At 38.6% G+C, this 12,872-nt stretch overlaps 1 protein-coding gene across 2 annotated transcripts in view; it reads left to right on the forward strand.

Moving 5' to 3' along the window:
* LOC108106516 overlaps positions 1–12,872 on the forward strand; it is a 30,011-nt gene that overhangs the window by 1,965 nt on the left and 15,174 nt on the right. For both annotated transcript variants that reach the window (XM_017213610.2, XM_017213611.2), the window contains exon 2: positions 8,984–9,128. In XM_017213610.2, coding sequence (XP_017069099.1) covers positions 9,012–9,128 — 117 coding nt within the window. In that variant the 5' untranslated portion in view covers positions 8,984–9,011. The remainder of the gene's footprint in view (positions 1–8,983; positions 9,129–12,872) is intronic.

Consider the following 12,872-nt stretch of genomic DNA (forward strand, 5'->3'; position numbering starts at 1 on the left):
CAGACTGCCAACACGCCTTCGAAACAAATGCATTTAATAATGAAACGAGGCGTCCCGAAAAAAGCTGAAATTAAAATCTGCAGTAGGTGTTGCCATTCCGATTCCGCTTGTGATTGCGACAATTGCCCCGACACTTGCATATATCTATATATATATATACTATATATATATATATATCTGAAAGAAGAAGCTGGTGAAGAGCTTGAGAGGCAGAGGAAGGAAGTCGATGTCGGCATGAGTTAGCAGTTTCATTGGGCTTCGGTTACAGCCTCGGCTTCGGCATCGAATTCAACTTCTCAACTCAACTTCCCATCATCTTTGCAGTGGTGGTTTGTGGGAGTCAATTAGTGGGTAAAATTTAAATACAGCAAGAAAAAAAGTAAAGGAGGAGGAGGGGGGAGGGGCACCCAATTATGCATCCATAAATGTAAACAATCGTCGAAAAGACCCTGTAAAGTTGGGTTCTTCTTCAGCCGATGGCAGTGCTGAAACTGAACTGAAATTCAACTGAAATCCAAATGAAATCCAACTGAAATCCATCTGAAATCCGACAAAAGTTCAGCAGAACCTGCAGACAATACGAAAGAGCTAAGCTAATGGGAAATGTCAGTCAGTCGGCAGACAAACGGTGACTTCATTTACATTTTACCAAAACAACAAATGAGTCTCTCTGCACCTAAGCTCTAAAATAAAAAAAAAAAAAGGTCGCGCAATAAATTTGTTTTGTAACTTTAACTTTTTAGCCCCAAAAACCATTTTCGATTTGGCCAAATTCCAAAAGAAATTTGCATTTGACCGCTTAACCATTCATTCTTTCACTCTCTTTGCGGTTCTGGACATTTCTTTTCTTTTCACGCTGCGCGCATATTTCATTAGCTGTCGATGGGCTTCAGTCTATTTAGGTTTATTCAAAGCAATTCCCCCGCCAAATGGGCACCGTTCATTAGCAGAAAAATGGGTTAATCTCATTCAGAGTGGTCTACCATACACTTGCGGTCAAAATAATGGCACTGCAAACTACACATATTTGTTATTTTATTAAGTGTCTAGAAATTCATCAAACGAGAAATGAAAAAATAACACTTTATGTGGTTAATGAACTTTAAAGTTGTTTAGCTACTTAAGATAGTGATTGTTCTTTGGTGTCTAACATTTTTCTGTATATAAAAACTTTCTTACTGAATAAATCCCACTTTTTTATCTGTTAAATCAAGCAAAGATATTACATACCCCTTCTACTAACTCATCTTAAGACATACATTCTTCAGAGAGATAGTCCACACCTTTAAAAACCCCCTAAAACTACCTTTTCTGAGTGCGTGCATTCATAGATTTGTTAGCTAATTAAACCGCTGATGTTGTGGCGCCATCTAAGTGTGAAAGAGACATTAAGACTGATAGGAAGGCACGTGTTGTTGTTTGTCGACGATTAGCCAGATATTGAGATACCACCGGATAGTTTTAATATCCATATATAGAGAGAGATGCTGGGATGATGGCCTTTAACGCCTCGCCGCCAGACAAAGGCATCTTTATTAAAACATTATTTCGCTTGCCATTGTTGGCCCGATGTATAAATTGCATTTTAAATACAATTTTTTTCTACTGTTTCGGTTGTGGGCAGAGCTACCAATAGCTGGCTGACTCAATCAGCTGAACAAAGCGCCTCAACACAAATATTATGATCTTTCTGATTGTTACACGCAAAACTTCCGCTCCCCGGCTTCACGATCATCACCACCATCATCATCATTATCATTATCATTATGATTCGCGCAGCTATACGAAACTGAGAAAGTGAAAACTTAGACGATTTTTTGATTGCAAGCATTTGATAAGCACTAAACGAAGGAAAGAGTGAGAGAAATTTTGTCATCTATTGAGCCAACTAATGATGGTCAACGTAACACAAGTGCAGTGAGAAAAAAACTTGATATTAGATAATTAATAGTACAATGGGTTACTTAAAGGTTTTAAAGATATTAACTTGCCTGAAATGCTTTTTTAAGCCAGCTAAAATATTCCAAAATAAAGAATCTAAAGCTGAAACTGTCTTAAGCCATAAAGTCTTATAGTTGTCAATGAAGTTGGTTTTGTTTTTAGTCGGATTTCCGGTTTGAAATTGGAGGTTTCAAGTACTTTTTTTTTTCTCCCTCTCTCCCTATATATATACATATATGGCAATATATCTTTCTTTCACCGACTGCTAAAAGAAATCAGTTTCAGTTTCGTTTACAGTTTTGGTTTCGGTTTCAAACTCAGTCGGTTGTGGAAAATTTAGTGCAACGGGGCTGTCATAGCTTGGCTGTCTTCAAATTGCTTCGTTTACTTGGTTCCCCCAGACTCTATCCATCTCTTTCGGCTGGACTCTACCTTTCTCTATCGCTCCTCCTGAGAGCGTTTTGGAGCAGTTGAAGCGTGCAGGCGAAAACGAAAGCAGAAGCAGCCGCCAGTTGCAGTCTTGAGTTTTTTTCTTTAAACTTTTTCCTTGCTTTTCATTTGCTGAAATTCGTGTTTTTATTTTGTGTTTCTGCTTTTCACTCTAGTTGAAGTTGTAGCCTGTTTTTTTTTGGTATTTTTTTTTGCTCTTTTTGGCCAGCAAATTGTTGCACGGACCTCGCTTTTGGTCAGGGCAACTTGAAACGTAATGCAGAAATGCGGAAAAAATTCGCTTCAATTTAATGAAAGTGTCAACGAGTTTTTCATGGGATTTTGCGTTAATCAAAGGCAAAACAAATTTGAGAGATTGGAAATAAGTTTGTGGCATAAAAACAGCGGAAAATACAACTTTTTTACCCGCTTAATATTGAGTGTTTTCCATTCGCAGTTTATTTCTTTTATAGTTATGGTATTCCGAATTATTTATGGACTTATAAATCATCGAAACCAAACAAATTTTTGAAATCTCGAAATGTAAACAGCAAGAGAAACTTGTTTCCGCTTTTTATTTGGGGTTTTTTCAAAGACTTAAATCAATATGTGAGATTGGTAATTATTAAATCCAATATTGAAGTTTATGTTAGTTTCAGATTTTTATGACATTGGAAATGAGATTTTAAGCAAAGAGGAAGTTAATATTAAGGTTTAGTTTTATGGATATTTCGATTTAAAATTAAAAAATAGATTCTTACCATTTTAAAATCAGTTTCTTCATATTAATATTACTATATTTTCCCATTGCCCTGTCATTTTCCCAGTTACGGTTTTCTTTGTTAACTCGAATCATTTGATTTAATGCCCCCAAGAGGTTTCCAAAAGGTGTCAAGCAATTTATAAATTTACATTTTGAAAGTGCTGCAGCGGCATTCGCTGCATTAGCAACGAAAATCAATCAAAAAACCAGCCGCAGACACATGCGAAGATCTTCAAAAATTGAAATGTTAATTTCTGGGCCTTTTCTCGTCTCCAGCCATACGACTATCCATCCATCTAACCAAACCAACCAAATCATCCGCTAGTTCGTTTGTCTTTGGGGGATTGCGCAAATCGCTGACAGTTACATGACTTTGAAAAGTATCTTATACCCGTTGATGCTCACACAAAATATTCATTTATACAAAGATATGATTTAACATATTTTGGGGCTTAATAATTGCTGGAATGAATGGTGAACAGAGCAGCTGATGTGCGTGATGGGAAATATGAGTGTTTTTTTGCGAAATCGAAATGCACAACCTGTCGGTATCGGTTGGGTTTTTTTTTTTTTTATATACATTTTTTACCAGTTGTTGGTAGTCAGTCAGTCTTGCTCTTACTGTTACTGTTACCGTTGATGAGGCCATGATGCGCCGCTCAGGTGTTAAATGCCTCGCAGCCAGTTCCGCAATACGATTCGATGTTAAATGCCTCGGATTTCGCATTATTAGCTTCCCGATGTGAGCAATTTTGCATAATTTGCACCGCGCACTGCCGCGCATAATGAAAACCTTAACCCCAAACGAGGAACTGAACCATGGCGACTCCGAATGCGATTTTGGACTACAACTACTACGACTACGACTACACGCCACTTTCACGCTATGCAAATTGAAGCATTTGCAGACAATGCAGACCGCAGACAAGTGTTAAGAAAATATGATCCACTCGCCCTTCCCCCCCACCCACACACTAATTTCATTATTTAATTTCAAGGGTTCAAGATATTGTGGGTGGCCAAAGGGAAAGTCACAATGAAGGGAAGTTGGCGGTTAGCTTGAAATTATAATATTTTCAAAGAGGAAAACAAGCATGCAAATTCGTAAGCGGAATATTATATATAAAGTTAATTTTTCACCTGAAAATCTTCTTAGGCTCAGTCACAGTCCTTTATTACCTCAATATTCACACCTCTCAATTAGATACCCACTAAAATCTTAGCCATAAAGCTCTGAGGTTGTTCCAACAAATCGATAATTTGTCTATCGACCTGCGAACATTTTTAAATAGAAAATTAAACGGATTATGAGAATGTTGTTGAGACCTTCTCAGCACGCCTATTATTTCAACAGCACTATCAGCACAGCCGGCTCTTTCTTTCTTTTCTTTCCTTTCCACAAGTCAATGACTGCTTAATTTAATTTGGCCACAAATCAATGGCCACATGTATCTGCTTTTTTTCCCGCTGACTTTTCTGTTTTTGTGTGTTGTTTTTGGGAAACATTTCGCTTGACCCCTGTGAAAGCAATTTCGTTATGGGCTATTCTGAAGTTCTTTTCGGCCAATCAATCATGCGGGAAGCTGAAACCAGAAATTCTTCACTAAACATATCTTCTTCGCGGCCTGCGAAAGTATCAAATGTTTTTTTCTACGCTTCATTAGAGTCCAGATCCCAACTTTCATGTGGTCTCTGGTTACATAATGAATCCATTAAGAGTGCCAAAAATACTTTCTAGCTAAAAGAAAGAAATAAAACCAAAAACCAATACTCATCACGATTGACCTTAACATTTTGGTGTTGGCCAGCAGAGTTTCTGGTAAATGAATCTTCGAAAATTGATGGTTACTGTTTTGGATTTTCAACTGGTTTCCAGTTAAGTAGGTACGTCTAATCTTTGCCATCTCGTGACGCACTCGAACAATGCAATCATCTCGACGGGTAAATGAACTGCAAGCTATTTGCACTCTGACGACGACGACGACGTCTCGTTTATAGTGAAGCACAGCTGCTAATGACCTCTTGACTAGGCACAGTGATACCACCACTCTACCCCCTCTACCCTAGCTCACCAGGTGCAATTGCATTAGAATCATTTACATTCACCGACTTAATTGATATGCAACTAGTGTTTGTCAGCACGATTGTCATCATCAAAATTCTTTATTGATTGCCTAGAGTCGCGGTGTCTCGTCGCTCTTTCCACTCGTAAAATCCACAATAATTCATGACGTTGACTTTCATTCATAAAGTGTTTGCTGTCTGGTAGTTGAATATGCAGTGAATGTTGTCATTAAATTATGCATAGATTCAAATGAAACCTCCATCCCTCCATGGCGGTGGAAAGTTCTGTAGAAAGTTAAGAGAGAGAGAAACGAGTTTTCCGCTTGTCAATCATAGGGTTTGAAGTGCGTCGTTAAGTTATGGAATGTGGGGAAATTCTCAAAGGGAAGATATTCTCATAACTTTGACCTGAGGGAAATGTTGTTATATTTTGAAGAGATTTTGTTGCTTGATAAAATCTTTAAAAATTGATTTTTGATAGCAATTTTAGCTATAAAACTAATCTAAAAAATCCACAAAATCTTCTTTAGTTAACCAAGTTATTAATAAGAAATATACACATAACCTACCTGAGAACTTGAATATATAAGCCCACCATCTTTGAAAAACAAAAACCTAAAACATATGGCGTCATCTTTTTAGAATAATGCCGTGTGGGCAGCCTCAATGTCAGCTGTTGAAAAATCTCAAAGAAAAGAAGCCACCTTTGTTGTGGGAATTAAAAAAAACTAATGACAACAGCATAATGAACAAAACTCTTTAATAAGTAAACAAACTTAAATGTACTTTTCAACACATTATTATAAATGTGCAAGAAGATTATTGTTTATATTTATTTATTTTTCCTCATTTTGCAATACGCCGGGCAGTGCTATTGAACCCATCGAAAATGTGCGGAACATGTCTGCTCATAATAATTGAATATCATTTCGTTGGACAATTGTGAAAGTTCAACGAATTTGAAATTTAAATCCGAGTTCGATTGGCGCGGCTTGAACTTGGATGATGATACGCCAGATTGCAGTGAATTAAGAAATAATCATCAATTGGCATTATTTAAATGATTTCAAATAGCTTTTTTTTTTCGTTTGTTATTTTTGTGAAAGTTTCCTTCACATTTTTGCGTGTGCAATAGGAAAAATGTATTATTTTCAAGCGAAAAGTGAATGCTGATGGCTTATGGCTGATGTCTGAAAAATTGCCAGCCAAATGGACGCACACATTTTCCCAATTCCTGAGCTTCAAGAGATTCGTAACTGTAAAAGATCAGGGAAATTATCAAGCAGCCAAATCAGCAAAGTCAACACGCACACAAACTCAGATGGAGATACTATAAAAAAAAATAAAAATAATAAATGAAGAGAGAGAAAAATCCAAGGCTCTGATGACTTTATTTTATGGCATCAAGTGGCAAGCACAGTTGTTCTGTTTACAAAAGTCCAGTAACGAAAACAGGCTAACCACATGGACTGTGGCTGGCATACTGTGAGTATGCAGGATACTCGAGCACCACTTGGCCACCACTTAAATCCACTCGACTCCATACTCCGCCAGATGCAGCTTGTGGGCCGTTAATTGTCCGTCATATTGTATACGTTTTTAAGAAAAAGAAACTTTCTTGATATGTCAGCGTTATTTGGCCAGAATTGTTCCGAGAACACATGCAGATGCCGTTTAAGTGTTTTAATTTGACGTGCCCCATAAAGAATGCGGCGAAATTAAAGTTGCTTTTTGCCGTTTTTTTTCGGTGGATAATTGGATAAAAGCTTTGGGATTATTCGCATAAAAAAGATTATTTAAAAGGGTTTGATTATAGAACATGAAAATGTCACTAAATAAAATATGAACTTAAAACAGAGAAAATGTAATTTTTACCTTAAATGTTAAGCATTTTCAAGTCTGTAAATTCGAAATAAAATTATATCTTTGGACATATAGCAAATCTTGGCTTATCCTGCCCTTATTTTACCCCAACCTCCCTTCGTTCCTTCTATGAATGATACCCCAAACCCCATCGTAGACAGACATATCCGTGTGGCTAATCCAGTAAATCTCTTCGCCCATAAATGACACTCAGAATGCAATTCACGTAATTACTCGACTCGAGAGTCAAACTAGAACACGTCTGTTCTGTACGTGCTGAGCCTGAGGAAGCTCTTTTTGTTGGTCTATATACATATGGTACATATGTTCTATATACTTGAACAACGATGGTTTTTTTTTTTTCTTTCGTGGGCTCGTTTTTGTGTCGCAGACCCTTTTGTTGATCATAAATAACGACAATGCACAAAGGAAAATGCAACTCAATAAAGCGACAACAAATGGCACTGAGACACACCGAGACTTGTACAATTTAACGGCTTTTGTTGCATAAATCGGGCTGCAACAGCGGCAACATTTGTTATGCGATTGCGATCTATGGCTTATATAGCTGGCAAAAGAAAAAATGGCGTTGATCGTTGACAATATGGTCGGCAGACTAAAGATTGTGCAAAAGGCGATGAATATTTATGGGCAGCCCTTGCAGCATCCAAAATGTCGGAATTTTTCAGCCAAAAGCCGTCGATCACTCAGTCAGTAACTCACTCAATCACACACACAGGGCACAGTTTCTGCAAAAAGAAAGCCAACAAACATTAAAAATACCAACAGACATCACAATTATAGAGACTAATAATAAAGACAGCTAAATATATATGACAACAGGTTAGCGAACCTCGCACATTTGCATGTCTCTTTTTCCCTCGAAAGAGCAATAGAGATGGATAGTATTTGGGAGAAAGAGATTGGTGAGTGCGAGGGAGGCAGATAGGGCACTTTCTTGCCGCTACACGCTTGGAAACCCCGAAGCCCCAAGCCCCCATAAATGTTTATTATGCAATGAACGTTTTTTCATCGACTTGACAAACTGAGCTGTGAAAAAAAAACAAAAGACATCAATCGAAATACTCTTAGATATCAGGGGTTAATATGTAAAAAGATAGGAAAACGTATGAAAAGAGATTTATTAGGTTTAAATTTTTTTGAAATTATTCTTGTAGAAAAATCAATCTGTAGATCTGATAGATAGAAGTAAAATCTTCAAATATTTTTCATTAGGCACTCACTTTGAAAGGGTATTCCTTATTCACCTTTAAGTACTTATTTCCCCCTTTAAACTTACAGGTGATTTCTACTTTATTTACTTTTATTATGTTCGTTGTCAACGTGCCTTGGATGATATCTCACCCGCACTGTCTGATTCACAGCCCCGAATCGCTGGCGGGGATCTCAAATCCGAATCTGCGATGCGTAGCTCGCACAACATGATCATCATAACAAGCCATTTCCATAAGAATTGCATGTTTTACACATAAATTCTTGTGCTCGAAAGGAACATTAATTTGAGAACTTAGAAACCAAAAGCTGAAGGTTCGAAAAGAAGCAGGAAAGAAAATTGCATTGGCATTACGAGTATGTTTTTGGGGCCTTTCTGCATGCTGAATGACTTGTGAAAAGGGATTCCAGGTCATAAACAATAAGTATATCCCAGTCCCAAGAGCATTGAACTCACACAGAGGGATGCCATAATTCTGTTTGTTTAGCGTTTCGAAGAGAGTTGTTTTTTTTTGCGTTTTTGATGCCTGTCAGCGAAAAAGTGAGGAAATTTGATGTGTTTACTGTATTTTTGTATACCGTTATGCGGCGGCCTTCCTTAAGATCTCCCTGAGCATATTATGTATTTGGTTTATAACTCGAAGATTCACACAACCAACCCTTTACGACCTTATCTTTTGTTCTTTGCAGAGGACAGAGACCCCAGAAATCACACAAGATGGTGTCGCGTCGAAAAATTCTATCACGTTCCCGCGACGATCTTAATCTCGACCAGACATTTACCCAACAGGAGGAGGAAGAGGATATCTGGTATCAGAAGGATAAACTATACAAGGTGAGTGAGTTGTTACAAGAAATGTTGTCTCAGTTTTATGTGTCACTGGAAAATAAGACTTTAAAATCTATATTCTTCGACCTTTTAGCTTTTTAGAACAAACCTTTACAGCTTGATCTTAGCACTTACATTAGATAACTTATAATTTGGCAAATTACCTTAAACAGATTTCCGCGGCACCTCCAAAAAAAAATGCCTTGCTAAAATTGCAGAGTACCATGAAGAACTGGCCCTGGCCCATCGACCATCGTCGACCGACTTCCGCTTGAGCTGGACGGTCGGCTTCTATGATTTGTGGCTATTTTCCTGTCGCTCATTCTCAACACGTGCGCTAAACGCGGCGTCGGGTCCACCGCATTGAGGTCACCATGAGACGCACTGTTTTTTTTTCTACTGTTTTTCCGTTTTATTTCATTGTTTTTTTTTTTTTTTTTTGTAATTTTTTTGTTGGTTTTCAGTTTGGCTTGGCTTGGGTTTCTGGTGTTTGTTGTATTGACCAATTGCATTAATTACCGTTAGGCCATCGCATTGCGTTGTGCATTTTTAATTTGCCTTCGGGCCAAAAGGCACTAAAGTCTGAGTCTGGGTATGGCCAAAAGCGTAAGGCAAATGGCCAACGGCATTAGGCAGCAGCGGCAGAAACTACAGCCATAAAAACGCCATTGGTAACCCTAATGTTAAGACAAGCCCAGCACGAGCTCAACGATCGGTTTCCATTCGCCCATCTTCGATTACGATATTATTATTTTTTTTTTTTTTTTTTGGGCCGTTTCTCTTTTTTTAGTACACATACACACGCGTTGTTTATGTGTGGGAATTCCATTGACGAAGCTACTAACTGTGAACTGCAAACTGCTAACGCTTTTGGCTTTTTATCAAGGAGTGTTAGTGGGCCAAACTGACTTAACTCAATGGGTGTGTGTGGGGTATTTTATGGCTACATGGAGTGGTATATAATGCAAGTCAGCTGCGTTGGAGCTCTCTAAACTGTGGTTTTAGGCTAACCTTTCAACTCTTAAGAGCGTTTAGGATGGTTGGGTATGCTTAGGTAATTGTTTTTAAAGACAAAAGCATGCAAGAGCACTAAATGGGTAAAGTTTTTTGGGAAAAGTCTAGAAAAGGGAACTAAAAAATGTTAAGACTTTGACTTAACTTAGCCATAAAGCTGTACTTAACTTGAAATCTTTTTAGAAATCCCTTTATTTATAGCTGTATGAATAATTTTAGCTTAATTTTTGGCCATTAACCAGCTGGTTGCGTACCTCCAATGACTTTTTCAGTTCACTTTCTGGCAGGCGTAGCTGGTGCTGCCCACACAGTCAACTGGGTTAACTGCAATTCATTCAGCAACAACGCGCGGCAGCAACACCCAAAAAAAAAAAAAAAAAACGCCATCAAAACTGCTGGCCATTAAATTGATGTTTTATTTCTAATGGAGATTTGCATAAATTTCGTTAACATTCAGCGAATTGAGCGATTCCAAGATTCGGTGGAAGCAATGGCCTCACCCAAAGTGAAAAGCGTGCAGCATTCGCTGGATTTTCAGTATCTGACTTGTTGTTGTTTTCTTTTTCCGTCTATGGTTATGTTGCAATTAGCGTGAGCGTGGCATCTATATAATTCCGTTTAGTCTGGTGGCCTCACACAAAGGCGTTCACAAAATAAAAACGAAAAACTGTATTTCCCATGATGGAAACGGCCGCAAATGATGTCTGAATTTTCCTTTTGTCGTCGGAGGGTTGTTAGTTTTGTTAGCCCTTTTTTGATTCGACTTGTCTCTGACTCGCTGGCTCGGGGCGCTTATTGAGCAATTTCGGTTGCTCTGGCTGCCGTTGTGCTATTTTCAATATTGTTTACAAATTTATTATCTGGGAACGGAGCGACAAAAAAAAAATTGACTTGCAAACAAAAGACTTAGGCAACGAACTTGCATGCATCGAACCAGAATTCTAGCGTAAGAAAAAGACAAAACCCAACGAAAAAAAAAACCCAACGAAACGAACAGACAACCACTTTTCGCAGTCGTTTTTCGTGAAAATGAAAGTTTTTCTCGCTGGTCTGTAGAGTCTTCGCTTTTTTTCCACTTCCATGCGCAGGCTTTTCAGTCGCATTTTGTTGTTGTTTTTGTCTCTTTAGCATTTTCCTTTGTTTTCCTTTTCCTCGGGATTTGTTGTCTTGCGGCGGCTCTTTTGGCACCCGTTCACCTGGTTTCGGTATCGCTTTTTGGCCTGGCCCCAGCAACAGGATTTGGCGTTGGCGCAAAATAAGCAAAAAATAAGCAGGAAAAACCACTAAAACGAGACAGACACACACACACACACAGCCACACACATGTGGGCTGGCTTTTAAGCCCAAAAATTATACGACAAATTCAATGGAAAAAAACTTTGTGCGGCCTGCCACTTCATCAACGTCCCAGGATCAATTGAGTTTCCTGCTCATGGCTTGATTGATTTACCCAATAGCGGAAGACGGCGCTCTGGGCTATTATTATCATATGTCAGCCTTAAATTTGCATAGATTATATATCGAAATTATGGTATTTTTCGGTTAAGCCCACTTGCCATTACCCAAAAGATTGGAAAAAACAAATTGAAAATGAACATATCAATGAACTTTTGTACATAACTACTGCTGATGCAACCTGTCACAAGATGAATTTATCAAGACCGTAATAATTTGCGGTGATTGTATCTATTGACCTGGCAGACACAAAGAGAAACGCCGACGCTGCCGCTGCAGCCGCCGGATCCCAAATAAAAATCATTTTATTAAATGTCAACTTGGAGCGTTGCGAGCATCTGTTGTGCTCGGTTTTTCTTATTTTTCTTTTTATTTTTTTTTTAACAAGTCGTGACTGCAAAAGTTCAACAACATTTTACATTTTACACGAAAAAGTGCAGCGCACCAGCACCTAGGCACCTAGAGATTCTCCGGCGTCTCATCTTCAGTGGTGCACGTGTTGCAAGCTTAGCTTAAACCATTGCTGGCTCCATTACGGATCTTGCAACAGAATAATGGACTTTAATTGCGCCCACAAAAATGTGGTTTGTCGCCTGACGTCACAACTACTTGTCTGGCCAAATCCGTATAGTATATCATTTTTTTTTTTTAATTTTTGGTTGATATAATGTTGTTCATATGCTAATCGAAACTCGTTCCGAAAAACTCGTTCGAACTAATTTCATGCACAAATAAGATTACGTATACGCCAGGGAGAACACGCGCTTACGGTGTGGCACTTCAACTGGCTGCAACAGCTTCTTGTGTTGCAACATTTTCTGGGGAGAGACTAATTAAAAGTCAGTCAAAAAGCATAGAAACCACTCGGTGAACTTCGGCATTTTGAGGTCGTCTCTAACTCTGCACGACCTAGAAATATGAGAAAACAACAAGCCACAGGTTGTAACCAGTTTCTCGGCACTCGACACTCGAACATTTTGAGCCTACAAGATTCTTGAAACTGGGGGGAAAAAAAAAAGAAACAAACCTGAAGTGAATCTGCCCAAAGAATCCAAACGGAATGAAATCAAAAGTGCTTCCAACTCCCAGACTCTCGATCTCGCAGGCCGAGTGCGCAAACGCAAGGCATCATCCGAAAAGGTTAACAAGTTTTACTACATGATTTATTTGCATTTTTAATGTGTGTGCCAGCCGCTGAATGGGCTGACTGAGCTGACTGAGCTGACTGAGCTTGCCTAGACGAGTTTTCGGCCAAAATGCTCTGTCAGTCCGCCCGTCTGT

Source organism: Drosophila eugracilis, unplaced genomic scaffold (genome assembly GCF_018153835.1).
Source record: "Drosophila eugracilis isolate 14026-0451.02 unplaced genomic scaffold, ASM1815383v1 contig_90, whole genome shotgun sequence".
NCBI classification, from domain to species: domain Eukaryota; kingdom Metazoa; phylum Arthropoda; class Insecta; order Diptera; family Drosophilidae; genus Drosophila; species Drosophila eugracilis.